This window comes from Camelus dromedarius, chromosome 15, assembly GCF_036321535.1.
Source record: "Camelus dromedarius isolate mCamDro1 chromosome 15, mCamDro1.pat, whole genome shotgun sequence".
NCBI classification, from domain to species: Eukaryota; Metazoa; Chordata; class Mammalia; order Artiodactyla; family Camelidae; genus Camelus; species Camelus dromedarius.
In genome coordinates this window covers 60,034,713-60,051,525 of record NC_087450.1, presented here as the reverse complement: position 1 = coordinate 60,051,525, position 16,813 = coordinate 60,034,713, and the positions used below count along the sequence as shown (strand labels likewise).

The following is a 16,813-nucleotide window of genomic DNA, read 5'->3' as shown; positions in this document are numbered from 1 at the left end:
CTCCTGGCACAGCCAGCGCTGGACGGTGGTCTGATCCCTGGTCAGGCGCCCCGTGGCTGTAGAACAAGCAGGCTGCAGTGCCAGGCAACAGTCCCGCCGGACGGAGCGGGACTAACTTGGGGGATCCAGCCTCTGGGGTTTGGAAAGTGGGAACCACACCATTTCCTCCACTCAAGTCAGTGCGGATCCCGGGTCACCGCCAGGGCCGGGGACCCGCCCCCCCACATCGCGTGTCAGGACACCTACTTTTGACGAAATACGTTGTTGGTCTCCAGTTCCGCCTCCTCTCTGGTCCGCTCCATGCCCCGGCCCTCGAGCCTCTGCATCCTCTCCTCGGGGCTCACCGTGAGCAGCAGCACCAGGTCGGGCTTGAGCAAGTCCCTGGGCCACTGGTATATCGGGTGATGGGCGGGGGGCAGGTGCTGGAGGCCCCCGCTCACCTCGGTGGCTATGGCATAGGTGGCCGTGCTGTGCCAGTACCTGTGGGAAAAAGGAGTAGTGAGCTCCCCGTCTGCAGAGGAAGTCAAGGGAACACCTGAAAATCAGCTGCTGAGGAGGTGGAAACTGGGGATGGCTCTGCTGCACTTGGCCTAGAACTGTATACAGTAAAGAGAGAAAACTAAATCACATCTTTAAAAACATTTATAAAATCTAAAAGTGTTAAAAGCAACCACAATAAGAATGCAGTGGGCACTTCCCAGAGCATCACGTATTCTGCGGGAACCACGTGTATGGGGAGGCTCCTGTGCTGCCCTGGCCTTGTAGGGTGTTTCGTTTCAGGTCAGCAGGACGGCAGGGGTGGTAGCTTTGTTCGGTAGTCCGTTTGCATTTAGCACCGTGTCTTGGTCCGATGAAAATCTGCAGGTGCATTCAGTTCCTGCCTGGTTTTAACACTGACTTAGCTGACGAAATCCACGTTCTGGGAACCCTGGCTAGGAGGCCTCTGTCCTTCCCGGCTCCCCAGTCATCTATCTAACTGCATCCGTATCGATCAGGAAGGGAAATAAACCCACACACGATCTATGAGAATCTGTGGACGTCCTTCCTGAGCAAAGCTGGTCATGCTCAACTGGCTGTTCTTAAAGATATTTCAGGGAGAGGAAAGAAAATCACAGCCCTCAAGGAAGGTCAAATCTACCCTCTTTCTCAAAAAGCCTGAGGGCTTTTGGCCACCTGCCAGAAAACGTTCAGCCTGCGTCTAAGAACAGAACATCTTCCCAGAGTGGACCCGGGCACCCTCCTCCAGGGGGGGGTCTGTCTCCACATTCTCCTGCAGCTGGAGTGAGGGACTCAGGCAGCAAAGTGCCTCCTCTTCCTTCCCGCCCCCCCCTCAGATGAAGCCCCCAAAAGCCTCAGTGCTCTTCATGCTCAAGCAGCTCTGTGCAAGGATTCACTGTAAGTTGGAGCTACCTGTTTACAAGTTCCTCTCCTTTGTCTCCTCCACTAGGTAATTCCTTTTTGAGTCATCTCTGTATCCCAAAACCTGAAACTAGCTTCTGGTACATAATAAGTGCACAATAAATAATGTTCTCTGGGTATATGAATGAATGACAGAATTATTTTATAACTTGGCATAATTGATTATACTTTTGCCCTGTTCATCTCATATTCCAATTCTAAGTGACTAAATGCAAAACTCCAATCCAGTATTAAGGGTCTATCACCTACAACAAATATTTATAAAACAATTATAAATACCCCAATATAGACAGATACGCAAAGCTCCATCCACATCTGTGTTTTCAATTTACTGTCTGCACTATTTTAAAATCCTAAATTCTTAATCCTTTAAGATTTGAATTTCTTTCCACAGTGAAGAGGACGTACTGGTCCTTTATCTACAAAATAAATCCACAGTGTGACCCAAGCCGTGTATTGTTTTTCCTTCTGCCACCTACTTGCTTTGTGGACAAAGGTTAGGTTCAAATTCCTCATCTGGAAAATGAAAATCCTGAAAGCTTTGTTTTCCTTCCATAATTGTTGCAAAATAGCAAGTGCGTTTTAAAAAAAAAAGTGTCACACTGTCATTATGAGACAAAATTTAATTCTTACTGGACACAGGTTATAACTAAAATTATGATAACAAAGTACAAACAGGTCTGAAAAGAACGCATGTGAATCTGGGAGGCGACCAATTCTAACATTGTTCATCCTTCAAAGCCCCTTTCCATCCCACAAACGTGCTCTGAGATCCTCAGGTCGCGGGACCTGCGAGCTCCCTGAATTCCGCCTCGGGCCACACATGTGGGTCACTTACCGGACTCCTAACCACTTACAAACTTGTACTTCCATCTTCTCTGTCAGGTGGGCACATCCTTGCAGGGTCCAGGCTATCTCTTTCTTGGCAACAGAACTGCAATTTTACACACGCTACATGTTCACTGAATTAAATGCTCAGCTCTGAATACGGAGGCTGTGATCATCTAAATGTAAAAAGGCTCCTTTATCGTAGAAGAACCGTCAGCAAGAATAGACTTTGAAAGGTAATGAGTGAGATTAAGTTGCCAGCCTTAACCACAGTCACCATCGAAAATTACTCTGTCTCCTTTATGTTTTCAGCTAGACGATGGTGTTGTCTAAAATGGATTTCGTTAAAATCTTTAAACGTGAGCAAAACCCACTCAGACAACAAATAACCGCTCTTTTCTTCTGTTCTGACAAGGTGATGCAGTATTATCTCTTTAAAGAACAAAATTGCAAGCAATTCACAGGCACAAAGAAGGAAAATCGGGGCAGAATGGGGGCCCTGTTCTGCAAAGCCAGAGTTCTCTCGCTGACAACACCGGGGCTCATTTTAAATAATCATACCCCCTGGCCATCAATTTCAGGCTCTTCACTATTTTGAAGTCTCCATTCCTTGCCATCAGGGAAACCACATTAGTTCAAATCAAATGCAATTTGCTGACACATTATACATAGCTTACATAATAATAAGGCTTTATATTTTAATAGCCATTTGCTGTTTTCAAAGTAGTCCCACCTGCACCAACTAATGGGCCATTCATCACAAGTCTTGATGGGCAGCAGGGAAGGGATGAGGACTCCCCCCATTTAACAGACCAGGACGGGGACGGAGAGGCTAAGTGTCCACCTACATGCAGAAGCCAGTGCCGCTCCAGGGGTTCTGGACATTTTAGAAAAAAAAAAATCTCATGGACACAGAAAGCAAACTATGGTTACCAAAGGGGAAAAGGCGGGGACGGATAAATTAGGGGCTGGGGATTAACAGATACACATGACTGTCTATAAAATAGATAAACAACAAGGACCTACTGGATAGCACAGGGAACAATATTCAATATCTTGTGATAACATACAATAAAAGAATTTGAAGAGAAAATATACATATGTCTGTATGTGCATAACTGAATCACTTTGCTGTACACCTGAAACTAACATTGTAAATCAACTATATGTCAATAAAAATTTTAAAAAAAAGGAATGTGCCTGATGAAGTCACACTTTATCAGGACAAGTTTAGGTTTTCTTCCTTGAAATAAAGGGGACTGTATCAAAAAAAAGATATCAATATGGCAAATGCAGGGTGAAAACATCCCACAGGTAAAGAAGTCCCACAAGGGAAGGCAGTGTCTCCCCTTCCTCTAAGATTCTGTACCACTTGCCAGCTTTGAAATGACTGCCTTGCCATCCCCAAAGTTAAAAGTGCCCCCAGCATTAAAGCTGAGATGACAGCACAGGCCTTCTAACTAATGTTTACTATTTTCTTCTTGCTCCTTCCACCCCCCATCCCTTTCACCACCACACACTTTATTCCCGACAAACACTCTGAGTATCTCTCTATGGGATATTTCAGAAAGATATTTCAAGACAGGGCTAGAAGTTCTGTTTCCAGGTGTAGCAACTAGCTTTTAACTGACCGACCTTCCCACAGGGAACAGAGGAAAAGCAAGACGAGTTGAAGTGAAAAATTGGCGGAGCTAAACGTTGATGAGGATGTGGGTGGAAGGGGACGCCCAAACACCGCTGCGCGGGGAGGGCGCTGGGAACAGTCTCGACCACTTTAGAAAACTCTTTGTAGCACCCACTCAGGGTGAGCACTCGTGGGCCCGACGCCCTGCAGTCCCACTCCCAGGAGTCCACACACGAACCCACGGGTAGTCGGCAGTTCGATCCATTAAACTGTAACTTGCTTAATAAATAATGGACTTTAGCTGCCTCACTCATCAAGCTCACTTTAATTGTTTTTACAAAAACTTGCGTATTCTATAAGCATCACATAGCCTAAACAAGAAGTGACAAGACCCCATCACCACCTCTAGATAGGAAATAACTCCAATGTAGGAGTCTTAAGATGTTTGCCCAGGTTGTTTTGCAGGAACTTGGAGTCAGCTGTTGTCCAGTTGGAGCTCCAGTGGGTTAGGACTAGCTGGGACCAGCAACCCTCCAACTGGGCATGAGCAAGTGACCAGTTGCCTTTTGACATCAGGTCCTGGAATATGTTCACTTCTTCCCATGTCTAGGCTTTGCTCCTGCTGATCCCCCTCCCATATTGCTGTTACTCCAGAATCTTCACGTGTGTCTCTCTGTGGTCATTCAGAGCTCAGGCCAACGGTACCTCCTCACTCAGGTCTTCCTAAACCCTATCTAGTGTGGGGTTAGCCATCCTCAGCCACATGACCTTGATCTCCCCTCCTCACAGTATTTGTCTTCCTCTGATATCATCTTATGTGTCCACGTTTTTGATTATGCCCTTCTGCTTCAGTAGAATGTCTGCTCCATGAAAGCAGGGCACTGTCCAGCCCTGGGAATTTACTGTCAAATTCCCTAAATTGAGAGCAGTCCTTGGCAAATGTTAGATGCCCAATAAATGTTTGCTGGATTAGCCACTAAACCAACGAAGCACTCAAAGTTCGACTTACAAAGCAGAGACTTTTATTAATCTCCCCAATACGCTATGTCCAGCTCTGCCATTGTGACAAGTTACTTGACTTTTCTAAGACCTACATTCTCATCAGTAAATTTAGTGTCCACATAGCAATAATTGTTCCAGATGTTAGTATAGTATGTGTAATGCTCTTAGCCAAATGCCAAATCATAGACATTATTCCTACTATTATAATACAGTTTGACTTAAACACCACTGTGTCCTTACATATATATGCACACACACACACGCACACACATACAATCATACTCATATGTTAGGAAGAAAATGCCAAATTGAAGGCACCTTTATACCCACCTGTCCACAATCACAGGCGATGTGGTAGATTCTTCAGCTATTTCAGAAGCCACGATATAATTGCCCAAAGAGTAAAAGGCTCTTCTAATGATATTTGGTTCATCATCAAAAATTTTCCTCCACTGGCTGATACAAGAGGGTGGTGACTTTAAGAGAACAGCCTTGAGTGAATCTGAAACTGACTGGGTCACCGTGGTTTTACCTGCAGGTCATATACAAAGTAGAGCACATCTTAGCCATGGCCAACACAACACTCCCCAAAGTTACTATTCACTCAGAAAGAGCAAAGACATACTTTCCACCTGTCAACCGAAGGAGCAGATTAAATATGACTCTTTAAAAAATGATGCCAACCCTTAGGAACTCAGGATTCCCCCGTTGGGTGTTAGCAAGCTCGGGAGAAAAAACAAAACAGTCATCTCGTTTACAAACTAATGAGAGACTTTGTATTGGCCCCCAGATTCTCACTCCTCCGTTGACACACATGACACTGTTGTTGTCCAAGATCCGCCCTGTCCTTGGGTATTCCCTGCTGCCCTCAGAGCCACCCTTCTCCTGCTGTTGTGTTCTGGGCTAAATGTGGGCACGTCCACTGGATTTTGATGCTTGTTTGGCAGTTCCAAAGGCTCCTGCCCACCTCTCCCTAGTTCTTCCACATTTTGCTTCCACAAGGGGCCTCTGCATTGCCTGTAGTTCCTGGACACACCAGGTGGTTCCAATCTCCAACTTCACCCTGCTGTTTCTTCTTTTGGAGCGTCTCTCCTGCCTTCCTCTCTTGAGCAGCTCCTATCTGCTGAAAACACAATCCAGGTGCCCACCCTTTCAAGCTCTCCCCGCGGTGCCTCCGTCCCCTCGTCTCTCACACCGAGGATGCACTCTGTGCCTTCCTGTGTTCCCAGGGCACCTGAGCTCCCCCATCTCTCCATGGCCTTACACAGAAATTATCCATCTTCCTGGCCAGCCTCCCTCCACGCCTGGCACACACTAGAGATTCATAGGAGGCTTATGGATTGAATCCTGTATACAGTTTTGTTTGTCAAGACCTGTCTACTATTCATGCAGCTGGTTGGTTAACTGCATTGCCTATAACTAAAAGGTACACTTCTCTTACCTGTGGCATCCAGTCCTTCAATGACAATAATGGGGAACCTTCCCTTCTGGACCTGCTCTGGGCACTGGTCAACCAGATCAAGCACCGCTTGGGCTTCAGGAATGAAGGATGTACACTGTAACACAACATCCAGGCATCAGCAGTGAAGCAACGGGGACCTTGGCAGAAGCCACGTCTAATTGCTGGGAGCAAGACTGCACAATGCTAACAGGTGTGTTATGTTTGGCACCGTGCCAGAACACATAGTATTTTGAACCTGACAAGGGCTGAATCGCCTTATGATATACTGCATAGCTGAGGCTCAAAAAGGCAGTAACTGTCGGAATCACCCAGTCTTCAACTTTCACTGACCAGCTTCCCCCAGATGAGGAAGGACAGGAAAGATGCATAAATGTGGAGCAGTGTCACACAGCGACAGTGGAGCCACAGGACCTGCCCGGTGCCATGTGTCACAAATGTGGGAAATCAGCCACACCACAGGCTCCAAAGAGGGCAGTCCGCATCCTGTCTTTTCCTAAGCACTCGGGGCTCAGAAGAGCACCAAGCACTGGCCATCACCAAGCACTGCCCATCATTACCACGTGAGCAGGGCAGGGGCTCCTGAGGATTCAAAGTTCTTAACCGTGTGTGACATCACTGTGCTCTCACAGCATCTCTACAGAGAGGCCCGGCATTGATTTTCTTACTTGCTTGCGCTGCGCAAGGCAATGTTCTAAGCGCTTTCAGAGTATTAACTTGGCCACTGCTCACGATCACCGTGAGAGTCATGCAGCTATCTTCCCCACCTATAGGTTCAGGAAACCGAGGCAAAGAATGTTTAAGAAACTTACTGAACTTGACGCAGGTAATAAATGTCAGAGTTTGGATTCAAAGCCAGGTCTTGTAATCTTAACCACTCAGAAATCCTATCCCACACAATTCATCCAAGAGCCACAACCCAGCCTCAGGACCAGCCTGGGCTGCGGGCAGAAAGAATCTTAGCTGTTCTTCACTGAGCACCTGCTGTGTGTCACGTTTCCTGGTCCTAACGCTGCAGGACAGGTATTTTCCAGAAGAAAGGAAGCAAAACAAAGGCAGAGCAGCTAAGTGGCTGGGTCACAGACAGTAAGTAGCAGGCACTGCTTAAGTTCAAGTTTCTTAAACCCCCAAACTCAGGCTCTTCTCTCTACATCCCGACCTCCCCAGGTGGGGTCATTCCTTCCGAGAGAGGGCACTGTCTTCCCCCACACCCAGCGGCCCCCTCCCTCCGCCAGGACCTCCGGCCCCCCACTGCTCCTGTTGGCACGTCGGTTTCGCACATCAGGCTGGGGGTTCCTGGCGGGCAAGAATCCCGAAAGAGCCACGGTGTCTAACCAGCGGCTGGCACTCCGGCCGCCCTCACTGCCGGATTTGCGGACGGGAGTGAAGCAACTACGGGACAAGAGAGGTCAGGACAGGTAGAACCCCCGAGAGCACACTGTACCCACTTCTCTGATCTGGGTGTGGGGGGAGCGGTCCATGCTGAGCGCTGGGAAGGGGACGACTCTTACCGCCTCCAAAACGGCGCGGGCGGCCTCCCGGTGGGGGAAGACCCCGGAGCTGGACAGGTCGGGCACCACCGGGTGCAGCTCGGGCTCTGGCGCGGGCACGACGCGCTCGCGGCCCACCTGCCGCCACCCCTGGCCGTCCCGCAGCTCCCACGGGCGCCGCCACACTTGGCTGAGCGGGTCGCCCACGAACTCGGCCAGGCGCGGGCGCGGGGCCTCGGGGTAGGAGTCCAGCAGCGCCAGCAGCGCGCGCCGGGTGTCGGGGCTGTCGCGCGGGTCGTGGAGCAGGAAGCCGTGCTGCAGGTCGCCCGCCTCGCCGCCCGGGCGGTAGCACAGCAGCCTGAGCAGCTGGCACAGCTGGAAGGGGCCGCGGCGCAGCTGGTGCAGCAGGCGCTGGTGCAGCCGGGCCGCGCGCACCCGGGCCGCGCAGTCCCCGCCCGGAGCCACCGGCACGCTCAGCGAGAAGCTGCGGCCCCGGGGGCCCAGGAGCGCGGCCACACGGGGGTCGGGGCGCGCGCCCGGGGCCTCGACGCCGACGGCGAAGTGAGCCAGGATGCAGCCGGGCAGCTCCAGCGCCAAGCAGCGCGGCGGCGGCGCCATGGCCCGAGCGCAGGCCCCGCGCCGCAGTCCCAGGAGACGCGCGAGCAGCAGCGGGGCGCGCGGGCGGCAGCCAAAGGCCATGGGCGCCTCCCGGTCCCGCCCCGCGCGCCGGGAAACGAAACCCCGGGATCGGTGGGCGGCGCCGCGGGGAACCGAAAGTGAAGCGACGGCGGTGGGCGGGGCTCCAGACCCGGGCGCCCTGCCCGATCTCGGCCTCCGCCTCCTCCTCGCGGCGAGGTCGCGCCGCCGGGAGGGGACGCCCGCGGGCGCCCGGCGGCAGAGTGGCTCGGATGGGGACCTGGGCCCGCGCTGCGATGGGGAGCGGGCAGGTGGCCCCGGGCCACGGTTTGAATAATTCCCTTGGTGTTGCTTAAGTCCAGTGTATGGTGTGCGTGTCTCAGAGGCGGTACGTGAGACCTTTGCCTTCTAGACCGGAGTGTCCCCTGCGCCACCACCCTCACCGGCTCCCCATCGCCCTCGCGCACCGCTGACGTCTCACCTGGGCTTGACTTGCGGGTCCCGCAGAGCCGGCGGCCGTTCCCCGACCTCAGCGCTGCGCCCTCGCCCGGACTCGAGTCCCAGGAGCTGCTGTATCGCTTTCACTCGGCTTTGCACGTGCTTTTCCCTCTTTTGGGATTACCCCCCACCCCACCCCACCGCGCACACACACCTTTTAATGACTCTCAAACTGGTAAGTGTCACCAGACTGGCACCTCTCCTTTGCCTTACAAACGCCAAATAAAAGCGGTGCCTGCAGGTCCAAGGAGACAGCAGCTGGACGGCCTGACAGCGCCGCTTTCAGCAGCGGGCGTCACACGGATCGCCGCCTTCGAGGAGTACAAGCAGCAGTTACAACATTATTTGGATGTTTTATTTTGTTTTTACTCATTGATTGATATGTTTGAAAATGATTGTCAAGCAGACCCAAAAAATTTAGAATTGAGACGAAGATGGAAAACATTAGATGCCCTGCAAGAAAATAAACTTTATGATTTAATCAGTGTGTATTGAGTGTGAGATTAGCTTTAATTCTTAAAGAAAACCCATGAACTGTGACAGCTATGTGGTTGAAGTATGGGTTAACAGGGAAAGGGTAATTCTGAGATTAAGATCTTTTAAGCTTATTGGGAAGAGGGTCGTTTTTATTCCTTATGAGCAATTTGACATTTGGACCTTCTAGGGAGCAGAGGTGTCACCTGTGTGGCACGAAAGATAATAGGAGAAAAGCAAGCTCCTTTTTGTCCTTTGGGACAGTATTGTATCCTCCCGTGAGCCTTTCTTGACCTTTTCTCCCATGGCCCCCCCCCCCCTCATTACGGCTGCTTTTACTTTAAGTTTCCCTCTCTGTTTTCACTCCCTTCCTTACTACAAGGAGACTGTGAAATTCATGGCAGTGCAAGATCGAGGCTCAGTCAGTCCTAACTATGTTGAAGACTGAAGATAAAATATTTTCATTCATAAAGGAAAAAAAAGTCTGTCATGTTTTTAGTTCCAATTATAATTTCCTAAAACAGAGACTCTGGTGGTCCCAGCTGGGGTCGATGTTTAGACTGAATAAACTTGCCTGTAGTAACCTGCGCTTGTGGGTGTGGAGGAGAGAAGCTGGGAGCTGGAAAGACATTCCAAAGAGGTCTTTCAATGAAAGAACAACACAGCTTTATTCACATAAAAAGCCAGGTTCTTCAGTCAGAATTCAATTTACAGCCTCAAACAGGAAAAAATAAGTAGTAACCTATACTGAAAAAGAACCTGAAAATGAATACATGTATATATATAATGTATGACTGAAACATTATGCTGTCCACCAGAAATTGACACATTGTAAACTGACTACACTACAATAAAAAACTATACTGTAAAAAATAGGGAAATATGAAATATTCTAGCCATTCTGCTCATAGGGAAAAAAAAAGCAGAAAGGGAGAATTAACTAATATAAACGTAATTATTAATAAACAATAAAATGAGAAAATAGTATTTATTTTGGAAAAGATTGGTTTTTGAAAACTTGCTTAAGTAGATGTGCTTCAGAGTAGGTAAAACTGGATTAAAAAAAAAGGAAATAAAATCAGCATAATAGTAATGCAAGAGAGGAAAGAACCACAGAGTAAAATGGACAGTTAAAGGAGAGAGTATTACATACAATTCTACATCAATAAATCCAAACATCACAAAATAAATAATGAACTTGGAAAATAAGACTTAATAAAATAAACCCAGGAAAGAGTTATAGATTCTATAATCCAAGTTTCAGGGCGGTAGTTGATGAAGGGTCTGAAAAGTACTGGACAAGTTTTATAAGTAACTGTTTTATCAAGGAATAGATAAACATTCTACTATATAAGCCTTCTATTTCTCATTTATAAAAGCTCTTTTGGGCACGTTTGTGGGTTTGTGATTTGAAGGGGTTGCTATTGTATTGTGGAGCTGATCTCACTACGAGATATAGTTTATGTAGATCCTTGAGAAGAGTTAACACAGCAGGTGCAGGTGCTTACAATCCGGGCGTCTCTCTCGGGAGCCTGGAGTCACAACCGAACCTGGCCAAATCCTAGAAATATGCCCTTAAAACCTTCTTTCTGTGGTTCTATGTATACACCTGGAGCATCGGACACGCCACACCAGCTTGTCAGGATTGCTTTGCTCAGGTATCATGACTGATGATGGGCACCGCATTGACAGGTGGTGTCCTGGGATTAAATGACCGTGACTGGTCACAGCAGGATGTGCCTACGTGTCCAGCTCACCACAGAACAGCAGGCCTGGGATGCAAGCAGGCTTCCCTGACCAGCTATCTCACACCTGTCCTGGGGTGGGGGCACTGCTAAAGAGAGAGTGCAACCCCAGATGGGGACGGAGTCAAAGGTCTGTGCCCACCTCTCCAAACTCCTTTGATGTTCCTCTTTTCCCTGATGTCCTTGCTCTGCATCCTCTCCCTGGAACAAACCCTGGCTGTGAGCGTAAACTGCTCCCAAGTCTTACAAGTCCTTGTGGGTGGTGCCGAGACTCCTGAAACACAACCCAATACACACACACACATACACACATGGAAATTAAATAAAATGTTCAAGGAACTCTTATTAAGAAGTACTTTGATCTTCCATTTTATTTATTTAAATACACATGCGCACAGTGACAGCTCTTTATAAATTAGTAAATTTAGTGAAATTACACACATGAAATGAATTAAGTTACAACCAGTAAATGAGTGAACAGGACAGACAAAAAGTTAAAGAAGGTATTTGTGATTCATATAACCAAGGAAGTACACTCTATGCAATAAATTCCTACAGATCGATAATAAAAATGCAGAAAATCCAGTAAAAAAAAAAAGAGGGCAAGGGATTCAAACAGGCACTTCACCAAGAGATAATCAAAATAGCTATTAATTAAACATATAAAAAATGTGCTTAACATCATTAGTCATCAGGAAACTGGATAGTAAAACCACAGAGAGACCAACTCCACACCCACTGAGATGACTAAAATTAAACCAGACAAAACAAAAGTCTTTCAGGGACAATCCCGAGTGAGGAAGAACACGTGGAGCAATTGGAATGCTGACATTGTTCTGGCTGGAGTGGAACTTGGTCTGGCACTCTGGACAACTCTTTGGAAGTATTAAAGGGGGACATATGTATACTGTATGGACCACTGATCCCACTCCTGGGTGTACACCCCATGCAGATGCATACTTATGTTGACCAAAAGGCATGGACGAGAAAAGGTACAGCAGAACAGCAAAATACTCCAAATGCTCGTCATAATAGGATGATCAAATGGACTGTGGTATATTCAACCAATGGACTCCCAGATGGCTATGAAAATGGAAAGTACTGCTAAACACAACAAAATGGAAAGAAATCTACACATATCGCGTGAAAGCAGCTATACAGAATAAAGCAGATACCATGGGATTCCATCCATAGGGACTTCAAAAGCGGACAAACCTAGAGGGTGGTTTTAGAAAACAGGAGCAACCTGACCCAGGGGAGGTGGTCCAGGAACCATGGGGAGCTCCTAGCGTGACACCGGACGGTGGCCGCTACCACTGTCTATTGTGCTGTTTCCTTCCATCCTGGGCCTTTGGCCAGACCTGCTGGGGATCTGAAGGAAGGAAAAAACAAGTGTGCTTATCTTAATCTCTTTCAAAACCATGAGTTTTGGTGGGTTTCGTTCTGCAGGGCGCTGGTAAACAAGTATGGCCAGGCGGATAACAGAGCACGTTAACGCCAAGGTTCTTCTGCCCATTATCAATGGAGCGAGTACTTAGCGGAGCCACGCGTGGGGCAGATGAACACAGTTTACAGTTTTGCAAGCCCCAACCTTATTGTCTATTTGCTATTCATGTTGAGTTTTTAAAACTTTTCAGAAATAAGTGTATTTTGGTAGCCTCATGTGTAAATTAATTGCTTGGACTAAAACAGTCATTCTTGTCTCTGGCTACATATTTGGCTGCTGAGAAACTTTAAATAAAATCTCTGTTTTGGGTCTGAACCCCAGGCTAATTACATCATGGCATGTGGACAGACCAATGTGGGGTCCTCCAGGGGGTTCCACTGAGCAGCCAGGTCATGAACCACTGATCCTAAGGTTGTGGAGGGCACTCACAGCTAAGTTTTACATAGTCGATCCTAATATCCTGAGAGCAGTACATGGAATTTAGGAAGCACCTGAAAAATGTTAGCTATTATTACTGCTCTTGTTTTAGGAAACACTTCTAACTTCACTCTTAGCGTAAAATGTTCTGTTCTTGCTTTGTCCGAGCTTTTTGAGCCTTGAAATCACTCAAAGGGGAGTTGCATTTATGATCTGTTGAGGAAGCTCACAGGAAATCTCTGATCAGAGAATGACAAAGACTATAATATTACTTATATGTGGAATCTAAAAAATACAACAAACTAGTGAATAAAGCAGAAAAGAAGCAGATTCCCAGATACACAGAACAAACAAGTGGTTTGGGGGCTGCAGCCCACATGGTGTACACACACACACACACACACACACACACACACACACACACACAGACACAGTGGAATATTACTCAGCCATAAAAAGGATGAAATAATGGCATTACAACAACGTGGATGGACCTAGAGATTATCCTAGTAAATGAAGTGAGTCAGGCAGACAAAAAAGTCCCTGGCTAAATAAAAATGGTGGTGACATTTGGCTGCCACCCAGTTGTGTCTGGATACCTTTAGAGACAGCCAGCTCCCAAGGAGCAGAAACCTATAAGGAGGTGGCCTTGACCTCCCTCCAGCCTACCCTGATCTTGAGCAGTTGGAAGAAGAAATCCCTCCCTGACCTTTGCCAGCCAGGACTTTGAAGAAGAAAGTCTACCACAGCTGAACCTTATTCTTAGATGAGTGGAGAAAAATAAGTTTTGAAGGAATACGCACATTTTCAAAGGATACCAAAGTGACTGTTGACTTTTGTGAGATCTTTGCCAGAAGGGACTTGGCCTTATTTATTTCAATTGGATTCATATTTATTCATATTTTATCTGATACATGGGGCATTCTCAATAAATCTTTGTTGAAGGAAAGAAGAAAGGAAGGAAAAAAAGAATCCCTGCATGAATGAAGGAGTAAAATGGTTGGATGAACAAATGAATGAGTATGAGAACTGACCTGGATAGAACAGACTGAGGATGTAACAATAAAATAATTATTAGCAATTATCAATTACTGAGCAGTATTGCAGGTGTTTAAGTCCCAGTTCAAACCCTCACTCCCTGTGTGACGTGACATGTTTCCCCAGCTGTGAAATGAGTTAACGCCTGCAAAGTACAGCACGGTCCCTGTCACACGATGCTGCACATTTGCTAGATATTTCTCATACTACTTCCAGTGCTGAATATATGTCATGTTGTTTAATCCTTAAAATGCTCTGGGTGAGTTAGACATTAATACCTGTATATCCGAGATGTGATAACAAGATCAAGCAGGTTAAATACATACATACATACATACATACATACATAATAAATAAATAAATAATACAGGCAAAAAAAAAAAATCAGGCAGGAAAGAAATTTACCCAAAATTAAACAATATTGGCAATTCAGCCAAGACTCTTAAAATGTTTGGATTCAAAAGCCTGCAGGGTCACCCTCTCTGCCATACCTGATACTTTCTTTGAAATGGAAACTGATTTGGTCTTCATTTCTTCATTCACATGTGATCGAGCACACAAAAAGTATTTCCTAATCGAGGCAGACAGAGGTCAGTTTGTAATAATGCTTTAGGCTAAGATGTCAAGGACTTGGACCATCTCCATCATTGCAGAACCGGTAATCATTAAGCAGACACTTGCTGTTTTGCTGAATTTGCTTTCAGTTTCCTTCTTAGTGAAATGAAAGTTATCTTGGTTTCCATTCAAAATATAACAGCAGTACAATAACAACCGCTAACCCCACCGGAGTGATTTTCCAGGCGCTGTTTCTAAGTGCTTCACATTAATTAGAATTTCAGTCTTCACAAATATCCCCTGGGATACTTGGACTTACAGATGAGGCATTGAAGATCCAGAGAAATGAAGTAACCTACCCAGCCACCCAGCTAGCAAGTGACGAGCTAAGCTGTGGTTCCATAAGGTTAACCACTAGGGCTATTCCAACTTCCTGCAAGTCTCACAGAAGCCTAAGACGACACACGAGACCGAACACGATTCGGATTAAAGAGACTAAGAGAGAGGGCATTTCAGTATGGAATGCAGCAACACTTTCTAGGAAAACTCTAAAAATAAATAAATAAAAAGCCACAGTAATTCTTACCACTGAGGAAGCACTTGAGTTATTAGAGAAATACATATCAAAACTACAATGAGGTTTCACCTCACGTGAGTCAGAACGGCCACCATCAAAAAGTCAACAAACAATAAATGCTGCAGAGGGTGTGAAGAAAAGGGAACCCTCCTACACTGTTGGTGGGGATGTAAATTGGTGCAGCCACTATGGAGAACAGTATGGAGGTTCCTTAAAAAACTAAAATAGACTTACCATACAATTCAGCAATCCTATGACTGGGCACACATCCAGAGAAAACTCCAATTCAAAAAGACACACGCACCCCAATGTTCACAGCAGTACTATTTACAACAGCCAAGACATAGAAGTAACCTAAATGTCCATTGATGGATGACTGGCTAAAGAAGATGTGGTATTATATATAGATAGATAGATGTGGTATTATATACATATAGCCATACAAAAGAATGAAATAATGCCATTTGCAGCAACATGGATGGACCTAGAGATTATTCAACTAAGTGAAGAAAGTCAGACAGAGAAAGATGAATATATGATACTACTTATATGTGGAATCTAAAAAAAGGATAAAAATGAAAAAAAAAGAACACTGTGAACTTATCTACAAAACAGAAACAGACTTGCAGACTTAGTAAACAATCTTAAGATTGTCAGGGAAAGGGAATAGGAAGGGATAAATTTGGGAGTGTGAGATTTACAAATGTTAGCCACTCTATATAAAAATGATTTTTAAAAAGTTTCTTCTGTATAGTATAGGGAACTATGTTCAATATCTTGTAATAACCTTTAATGAAAAAAATATGAAAACGAATATATGTATGCATATGCATGACTGGGACATTTATGCTGTACACCAGAGACTGACACATTGTAACTGACTGTACTTCAATAAAAAATAAAAAATAAAAAAGATAAAAATAAACTTATTTACAAAACAGAAATAGACTCACAGACCTAGAAAACAGACTTACGATTACCAAAGAGGGGAAAGAGTGGGGTAAGTTAAGAGTTTGGGATCAGCAGATACAAACCACCATTTATGCAGTACACAAACAAGGTCCTAATCTATAACACAGGGAACTATATTCAGTGTCTTGTAATAACCTATCACGGAGAAGAATCTGAAAAAGAACAGATATGTAAATACATACAACTGAATCGCTGTGCTGTGTGTCTGAAACTAACACAGCATTGTAAATCAACCCTACTGCAATTTAAAAAAAAAAGCATCATCTTAGAAAAGTATCTGATTTTCCCTCTTGTCTATTAAAAATGATACAGAAATCCATAGACCTGCAGGAAAATATAAATGCCTAAATTTTAACACTGCCAGTGCATAAATTAAGACAAGGATAACTAAAGAAAGATGCAGGCATCCTGTCATTATGCGTCGATGCATTTTTTGTATATTACATATTTTTTTTTATTGAAGTATAAACATCCTGTGCACTCTGACTGTGGTCGGAACGGGGGTCCTGCACGGGGTCAGTCACGCTTTCCTAACAAACTCCCCCCGAGGGCCCCGTGTTCAGGGCTCGAGGTAGCAGCCGCATCACGGATATGATGCGCGAGTAACAGCAGCTCAGAGGTGGCTGTGCCGC

At 46.0% G+C, this 16,813-nt stretch overlaps 1 protein-coding gene across 14 annotated transcripts in view; it reads right to left on the bottom strand.

Moving 5' to 3' along the window:
* CMPK2 (cytidine/uridine monophosphate kinase 2) overlaps window positions 1–8,536 on the bottom strand; it is a 36,968-nt gene extending 28,432 nt beyond the window's left edge. For all 14 annotated transcript variants that reach the window (XR_010384297.1, XR_010384295.1, XR_010384306.1 and 11 more), the window contains exons 1-4: window positions 7,844–8,536; window positions 6,315–6,429; window positions 5,204–5,405; window positions 247–480 (exon numbers count right to left, since the gene is read on the bottom strand). Coding sequence is in view for 1 of the 14 variants with exons in the window: in XM_010997939.3 (XP_010996241.3) it covers window positions 247–480; window positions 5,204–5,405; window positions 6,315–6,429; window positions 7,844–8,521 (1,229 nt within the window). In the remaining 13 variants the exon portion in view is untranslated. The remainder of the gene's footprint in view (window positions 1–246; window positions 481–5,203; window positions 5,406–6,314; window positions 6,430–7,843) is intronic.
* Window positions 8,537–16,813: the final 8,277 nt, after the last annotated feature.